An 8,614-nucleotide genomic window follows, 5' to 3' on the forward strand; every position below is an offset into this window, starting at 1 on the left:
CATTTGCAGGCTTGGCCTTTAAGGACACTGTGAAAAGTGAAGGCTTCCTGGAGAATGGATCCTCCTCCTGGCTTAAGGACTTTTTACATTGCTTCATTGTGAGAAGCCTGGGGAATGTTTTGAACCACTTCCTTAAGCAAAAAAAAATGAGCCCTTGTGCCCTAGGGTTTGAAGGAAAGCCCTTGCTTCCTATTTGCAAACTTGCTTTGCCTTTTTTTTTTTTTTTTTGGACGCCTGATGTTCTGGAGGCCAGCCCAGACAGAACAGAACCAAACAGAGCTGACTCACTCTACCCAAACAGCCCAGCTTTACCTCCTCTCTGACCTTATTTCACCTTCCTTACAGGTCTTGGGAAAAGACAAGGGAGAGAAACAGGGATTGTACACCAGGGCTGCAGCACTGTGAGAAGGCAGAGGGAGAGGCTCACGCCAAAGCTGATCTCACAAAGCCACTAGATGGCAAACACCTCCCGTTGCTGGTGCTCCAGCCCTGCCAATCGCCTGCCGCCTCTACTGCAGCCGGTCCCGTCTGTAACTTGCCATCTCAGCCAGTGGAATTGCCCTCTTGTAGCCTGTCACCCACAGGGGAAGGGAACAAGCCCCAGAACTGGAAGCTGAATGATGCTAAGGAAGTGCTTAATGATGGGGGGTAGAGTTCTGTCACCATCGCTGCTCCTGTGTAAACTTTTTTTTTCTTGGTAAGGTGGGAAGGGAAAAGGCAGCATCAGAGGTTCATGTGCAACCCTGTGTTAACTGCAACCAGCCAGAATACCTAAGGCAGGGCTGTAGATCAATAGTGCAGGGGAAGAAAGATACCCTGCAGTGCAAAGTCTGTGCTGTGTTCATAAAGCTGTACTTGAACATCATGCAATCCTAGCCCCTGCCTGTGTTGCGTGCACACAGGCTGTACTCCACTACCTTAAGAGTTGTTCTTTCTCCTGTTCCTGTTATACAGAGATCCTGCCCTGAGGCTTGGCGTTTTCCCACTCTGACAAACTGGCAGATACACTCTGGTATCCCTGAGGCACCAAGAATTTCCATGAATTAAGGGAATATGCTGATGCAGTTACCTCCATTGAAATCCCTGCAGCACTGAGAAATCCAGGTTCTACCCTCTCTCCCAAAGCTTTCAGGAAATCACCACACTTTAGGGATTCCTCCGCTTGAACTCCATGAATGTTATTACCAGAGTGCATTCCTTCAAGTCTGTCAGGGTCATAACCATCCCAGAGGTCAAATTAGTTCACCAGGATAGAAAGAGAAACAACAGGCCTGGCAGCCCCTTCCTGTGACTGGTGCAGGGAGGGACTGCTGTGTACACTTACTTTACCTAAACCATCTCAAATCAGGCACATGACCAGGGAGTGGGGCATTCTGAAAGGTTTAACAATAGCTCCTCAGATACCACAGTGCTGTGGAAGGGAGAGAGCGCAGTTATTTTAGGTGGGTAGGAATCAGATCCATGAAGTTTTCTCAGTTCCTTTGGGTGAGTATTGCTTTGTAAACTGCTTCTTTTTGGATTGCTGTGTAAACAGCTTACACATGCGTTCACAGCCTGCCAGCTTTCCTTTGGCAGGCCAACCCCCTGCACACTGATGCATTTATAAACACACTTCTTGCAATTGGTCATAATATAAGAAAAAACAAGCAAGTCAAACTGTTGGCCCGCAGGCCAAATAGTTGCTGACATTAGCTTTACAGGATGAATGAGAGGATGAAATGCCTTGAAAGAGGAACGTTAATGAAAAGACAAAAGGCAGAATGCACAAATTTCAGGTGTCTAGTCTGGTTCTACAACAAACCCCAGTCCTGCTCTGTAGAATGCTCCTCTGCTGTTCGAGCTTGTGTTGTTTCACTGATGCACTTTTTTCAGTGCACAGCTCAACTCATTCTGTTCCTGGGCCTCACATCCACCAGCCCAGCAGCCTAGATAATGCAAATGAGGAACTTTGATGTAGTCCGAGATAGTTTTTGTGTGTGTTCTCTAAAGCAGAATTTGAACTAAGCTGAAAGGTTAGCTCATTGGTACTCAGCAGTGTCACTTCTACCCGCACCATTGTACCAAGCCCACTTGGACAGAGATGAACACAGTGATTTAAACCGGAAAATGCAATCTGTGTTTTTCAGTTTCACATTCCATCCTTCAGAGCTGATCCTCTCCTCCCCTGGAAGCCCACGTAGAAACGTTTTAACAGCTGCTTCTCATCCTCATGGCGATTCCCATGATTTTGATTGCTGTTCTCAGATACCTTCCAGTTTTCTGTATCGCTCAGTGATTTAGTGAGAAGTGCGCTGGTAAACAGCTGGTGTAGGAAAGCATTTGCCACAGCGTATCACACCAGTTGTCCATGGGAGCTGCTGTAATACCCTGTGCATTTGGTAGGGCTGACACCGCGGCTCTTAACAGCCTGTTTTATTTTCCCTCCGTACCACTGGCTCACACAAGGTCACAGGATGTTTGCGGGAGACACCAGCTAGGGATAAGGAACAAAGCAGGCACGTCGCCCGCTTGCGCGTCGAGGCGAGGCGAGGCGAGGCGAGGCGAGGCGGGGGCAGGCTCCTGCGCCCACAGGCCGCGGCGGGCCGAAGGGAGACGCCGCCGTGGCGGCCGAGGGGAACAGCCCGAGGAGCTGAGCCCCGCGCCGGCTGGCACCGCGGGGACCGGCCACCCGCTGAGACTCAGGCCCGGCAGGCGGGCGGCGCTGCCGAGCCGCCGCTCCGTTCCGTTCCGCTCCGCCCCGCCCCGGGGCCCGGATGGAGCCGGCCACGCCGGCGCGCAAGCAGCCCCCGCCGCCGCGGCGGCCCTGCCATGGCGCCGCCCGCAGCCCGGCTGGCGCGGCTCTCCCGCAGCGTCTCCTTCAGCGCCTGCCACCGGCTGCACAGGTGAGCGGCCCCGGCGCGCCCGGTCCCGCCGCCCCGGGACGCGGGGACGCCCGCGGGGCGGCCGCGGCAGCCCGGCTGTCCTCCCGCCGCCCGGCCCGGGGAGCCGTCCTCCTCGGTGGAAGGGCACAAAGGCCTCGCAGAGCTGCGGGGCGTTTGCGCTAGCGCATTGCAAGTGACGTCTCCGTACGGAGGCGAGCGCCGGTGTGCGGGTATGCGCGCCTGCTGTCGAGCGCTTCCCGGTCCTCCTTGTTGCAGTCCGTTTTCGGCAGCCCGTAGTAGCCAAACCCGATTTTAGACGTCAGTGCGTAACTAGGTTTGACGAGAACTGAAGCTTTGTTTTTCGATGGGGCGAATTATGCTTGCAGTTCGTAAGGAACTCACTGTGCCTCTAACCTGTCGCCTCCTTCTCAAAACTTACATATTCCTAAAGAGTGCTTTGACCTGAAATACTCCTTGGAGTCAGCAGTTGAATTTCTTAAAAGGAAAGATTCAGAGAGGGAAGTCATCCTTTGTACTTCTTGGAGAAGCTTCCTAAGCTTTGTTAGGTAAATAATAATATGCATAGTTTGCTCCAGGCGCTTCCTCCTAGGAGCCCAAGTGATTTTGCCATACTCATATGTGAATAGCTGGTAGTGTTTACACAGCAGTGGTATTAGGCAGCTGTTATGAAACCTGCATATATACCTACAAAACCACAGCAAAAAGACCCCCGTTGTCGACAACATCTTTTCACGGGCCAAATACTCTGGTTCTGTTTGTACCTCCTGAGTAGGAGAAGCTAGTGGGTTAAATTTGGGAGTGTGAACAGATGGAAGAGCTAGAAAGCAATCACGGTTGAAGCAAAGCCTAGAACATCTGTAATGGATCCTGAAATGCCATGTCTGTATTTCTCACAGTAAATCACTGAGTGATGAAGAAAACCTGAAGCTGTTTGGCAAATGCAACAATCCAAATGGCCATGGGCACAACTATAAAGGTAAGGAGTTTACTTCCATGCTTACACATGTAGTCATGGATGGAGGCTGCTCTCAGGTAGGCTGGTTTGAATGCGGAATAACCCATGGGAGACCTGGGCCAGTCATGTGTCTCAGCAGTCTGGTATGGCTTTTAGCAGCTGGTTTTGGGGTTTTTTAGAATTAGAAGGAATCCTCAGCAGCAGGGGGATTGAACCATGGCATGGGTTTGCACGCTATTAAGTTAAATACATAATAAATATTTATCTCAAAATGTCACTTCATGAATCAAATCTACTTGTTTATAATCTGCAAAATCATTGTGTTTTGAATGAAGATATTTCTAAGCAAAAGACATGCAATTTAAACAGCCTGTAAACTTTATTTGAATGTTGTTTTCAGAAGTTCTTCTCCTACCATCTATACCCCGTGCACATAGAATCAGATCTCTCCAGTTATTAGGCTGGCTCCCTGTTTAGAACTGTGTATTGTAGGTACCCTGAAACCTTGGCTACAGAGCTACTAGCTTTACCAGGGAAGACAGGTTGACAGATTGCTGGACTGAAGATCTGTCCCTCATTTTAAAGCTGACTTACAGGCACAACAGTTCTTGCTTTCTCATATAAGAAGGACGTTCCCACTGTAAAAAAAATTGCTGGAAAGCTAGAGAGATGCCTCTCAAACTGTTCCAGTGGGGGGCGGAGAGTGAGAAAAAGAGCATGAAGGGGCTTTTCCACTCCAGAGGAGAATCACAACCAGGCTCAAATCGCTGTCTTTCTATTTTTGTGAGTTCCCCAGTGAGCTGTGATTTTGTTCTCAGCTCCTGGAGTTAGTGGGAAGGAATGCTGAGCTTATTAGGATAATGTTTCCAAGTGTTTATGTCTTTTGTTGAAAGGACTTCTGGGTTGAAATGACACCTTGCAGTAATTCTAGTACTTAGAGAGTTAGCGGCCACTTCATCCCTTACTTTCCTTCTCTGGTATTCCGTTATGTCAGAAGACTTATAAGCTGACCCCACATCTTAGGGTCTCGGTGGTCTGGTGATTGTATGGGCACCTAGGGTGTCTGCATTGTCTAGAAGACTTTGCTGATCGAGAGACTCTGACCTTGAGTGTGCAGCGCACAGGCATGTAGGCATAGGGAGTAGGTACTTAAGAATTCATCTAGTCTTATCTTGGCCTGCAAAGGGCACTTCAAGGATAGTGGTGTGCCTCTGGGCATCAGACCTTGGAGAATGACTTCTTCGAGGAGCTGGGTGACTCTGAGCCATTATTCTTTATGGAGTGGATACACATTTTATAAAAACAGTGCCACTTTTAAGTGGTGGGAAGCTTGCACTAGTCCTTGTGGATTAGCGATGAATGGGTTGTCTATCCCAATCAGTAGTGTACTTTGTTAGGTTCATGGTGTCATGGTGTTATTGTGACCTGATATTTTCTTTTTTTCAGTTATAGTCACTGTACGTGGAGAGGTAAGTGCAAGCAACATTTTTTTCCATTCCTTAGGGTGGCAGGATAGATGAGTCCCTGTCTTCCACAGTACTGAAGTTCTAGCTCAATTGCTAGGTTTCCCAGGGTGTTTGTGGAAACTCTGTACGTATCACTGTAGAAGAAGGTTTTTCATAATCACTGTCCTATTCACCTTGCCTCTAACAAGGATTTGCAGGTGACCATATTTAAGTCCAAGGTTTGTAATCATCCTCTGGGTATGTAACTTAAGTCTGCCAGAGCCTCACTGCAAAATGTATAGGTTCTGGTCAGATCTGTGGGGCACCTTTGGATGACTACTGAGCCACAGGGAGGCTTAGAAGTTCCAGTAACTGATTCTGTCTGCTCTTTTATCAAGGTATTTTGCTGCAAATATAAAAGGAAATTCTGCTTTTGCAGTTGTTTTTCACCCTTCATCGTGTCATTGTTCTGTGTATTCTGCAGAGTTGTTTAGATAGCACTTTGGTTTTGACATTTTCCAAGCAACTTTTTGAGGATTTCCAGCTCATAGAAAGGGGTTTCTATTCAGATCTGAAATTAAAATTTTAAAGCCTCTTCTTTCTACATTCCCCAAATACGCTGTGAACTACACAACCTGATTTTGTTCTGGAGCTGTGCCTTCTCCGGATGGGAGGATGCCCTGAGCTCAGGCTGGTCTCTGTTTTGTCCCTGGTTGTTCAACCCAGCAGTTTAATGCCTGTTTTCTTGCTTATGACCATGCTAGATTGTTGCTTGAAGAGTGAGTGTTTCAGCGAGTTTTTCCTCCCTGGTGTCAGCTTTCATGAGAGAGTGGAACCACTGGAGTTGTTTGTATGCTGCATCTAGCCTTTGGGAAACATCACAGGAGTAGATCTGGAACTCAGTGTGTGAAGGTGGAAAGATATTTTTCTTGTGGCTCAGATGTCCTGAGCACACAGATTTGTACAGGCTCACGGCAGCCTTGGTAATAAGGATGTGTAGCTAGGCTACTAATCTCCCTTTTGTTTTCCCTGCAGATTGACCCGGTCTCAGGAATGGTTATAAACCTGACAGACCTGAAACAATATATGCAGGTAATAACACTATTTTCCTACACATCCCCTGGGAGAATTGGTTAGAGCTTAGCAATTTGTCTAGTACCAGGGTGGAGACATGGTGAGTTGATAATAGTAGGAAATAAAGAAGAAATTAAGGAATGATTTAAGACTAAAATGCTTTAGCACTGTGATGTGAGGCAGTACCGTGTCTCCAGCTAGGAAGTTAACAGGTGGATGTAGGGCTCTAACCCTTTTTTTACATACTGTTGCCTTGCTCCAGTCCCATGTGCATGATAATTTGAACCTCAAGTCCACTGACCAACTGGGATAAGTTTGTCACTGTTTTCTTTCTGCAGGAGGCGATCATGGAACCGCTTGACCACAAAAACCTGGATAAGGATGTGCCGTACTTTGCTGAAGTTGTGAGGTGAGTGATGGGGACTCCTCGTGGCATTGGTTGTGGGATCAAGGAACAGTCTTCAAGGCTCAGTCCTACATCTGAAAGAGCAGCCTTGATACCGGTGTGTGTAACACACCTGTGACACACACCTGTGCATGTCAGGTGGTGGGTGCCCTGCTTGCCTTCTAGCCCAGCTGCCATGCTGCCTTACTGTGCTGGGCTGGGTGCAGGCCTCCTGGGGCAGCTGCCATCCCACATACCAAGGAAGGTGCCACTTGCTCGCACCTGAGAAGCCTTTTGCAGACTTGGACTTTTCACATGAGCCTGCTCTGTGGACAGCTTGGGGAGACAGATATGACCTGTTAATTAGACCTCACTTCATCCATGTTTGCTGGCAATGGTTCAAGCCCCACTTGGGTTAAGGGTGTCATCATGTGAAAGCTACCCGGATGGCTCCCTGTGGCCTTTAGCATCCCCTCTGGCCCATTCTGGGTACAGCTTCCCCAAATATCATTGCTGTCAGTTCTGAATCTGCTCGTGTTTCACTCTTAGCACCACAGAGAACGTTGCAGTATTCATCTGGGAAAACCTCAAGAAGCTCCTGCCCATGGGAACTCTTTATAAAGTCAAAGTGTATGAAACGGACCAGAACATTGTCGTTTATAAAGGAGAAGAAACAATCTCTGAGAAGTGAAATGAGCTTAAGCTCAGTTAGTCAGAAACTCTGCTGCATGATCAGATCAGTGGATTGCTTCAACCCTGCCCACAGTATTTCTTGCACCTAGACGTTGGTTACGTATTACATAAGGGTAAATACAGATGTTTCACAAGAATTCTTGCAGCAATCTAGCAATTTGGGTTCTCAGAATTTGTTGATTTTGTCTGCTTTTTCTCAAGACATTCCTGTTTTGCAAACCCCAACTACCAAGCTGATGTGAAATTTACAATTGTGCCGTGATAAGTAAAGCAGCCTTCTAGAGAGAAGATGGCCTGGCAAAGTGTATGTCCTGTCCAGTCACAAAAGGCTTTGATTTTTCTTTAATTAAACATTGGATTAATTTATGATTTTTAATAACCTGGGCTCTGGTGTTGTTTTGCTTCTTGAACAAATAGAGAAACGTTCTTGAGAATGAGAACTACATGATTCTCTTTTTTCTTCCTTTTTTTTTTTTTTTTTTTTTTTATGTTGCTACAGACTCATTTCTTCCTGTGGCTAGCAGGCCTTTCTCTGTATAAGGAACTGGTATAGTGAGCAATATAGTTGTTTACAAAGCAATTCCTAATCCAAACTGCAGAGCTAAAGAGAACAGTATGTTGTTGAGAATCAGCATGGGAAGCTGAGGAAACTGCGAATTTGGAACACCGCAGGCCCCGGTGGTGTCAGACTGCCCTGATGCATGGGTGAAAGTGGAAGTAGGCGAGAATAAACCCTTAAATACTGGTTATCCAGTTGGTGTCCCAAAGATACCACTCTTGTGAAGTTTTGCTGGGAGAAGGCTTTTCATCTTAGAAAATTCTGGCTGACTTTGTCTCATTGTAGTGCAAGTACTCACTTCTTTGATACCCTCTGGTGGTATGTCAGCTCAGGGTGAGTACAGACATGTAGATGTGATCCTCATCTTGCTGAGGACTCATCCCTGCTACAGGAGACTTTCCATTCTGCATCTGATCATGGAAAGCTAAAATAGTAGGGGAAGACCTGTGATACCTTGAGTCCCTATCCACTGAAGCCTCCTGAAAGCTCGTTGGCACAAGCAGCCAGATCAAGCTTTTTTTTCTTAGGGAGGTTTTTATGAGTTCTGTAGGAACAGGATCAAGGTCTCTCTTTAGCCTTTCCGGGGAAAGCAGTCAGCTCATGTTCCTGCTGCGATGATCA

General features: G+C 47.4%; 1 protein-coding gene across 1 annotated transcript; it reads left to right on the forward strand.

Annotated features, from left to right (window-relative positions):
* The first annotated feature begins 2,712 nt into the window (after nt 1-2,712).
* PTS (6-pyruvoyltetrahydropterin synthase) lies at nt 2,713-7,813 on the forward strand. The gene is made up of 6 exons (XM_052786590.1): nt 2,713-2,882; nt 3,779-3,858; nt 5,284-5,306; nt 6,318-6,374; nt 6,695-6,765; nt 7,291-7,813. Exons 1-6 carry the CDS (start codon nt 2,809-2,811, stop codon nt 7,430-7,432), a joined length of 447 nt encoding a protein of 148 aa, XP_052642550.1. The 5' UTR covers nt 2,713-2,808; the 3' UTR covers nt 7,433-7,813.
* Nucleotides 7,814-8,614: the final 801 nt, after the last annotated feature.

The sequence above is a fragment of the Harpia harpyja genome, chromosome 4, assembly GCF_026419915.1.
Source record: "Harpia harpyja isolate bHarHar1 chromosome 4, bHarHar1 primary haplotype, whole genome shotgun sequence".
NCBI lineage: Eukaryota > Metazoa > Chordata > Aves > Accipitriformes > Accipitridae > Harpia > Harpia harpyja.

Excerpts from the sequence above, each read along its gene's own strand:
- PTS (XM_052786590.1), top strand. The coding sequence starts at position 2,809 with ATGGCGCCGCCCGCAGCCCGGCTGGCGCGGCTCTCCCGCAGCGTCTCC. Across the intron at positions 2,883-3,778 it reads GCCTGCCACCGGCTGCACAG|TAAATCACTGAGTGATGAAG; the intron begins GTGAGCGGCCCC and ends TATTTCTCACAG. Across the intron at positions 5,307-6,317 it reads TAGTCACTGTACGTGGAGAG|ATTGACCCGGTCTCAGGAAT; the intron begins GTAAGTGCAAGC and ends TTTTCCCTGCAG.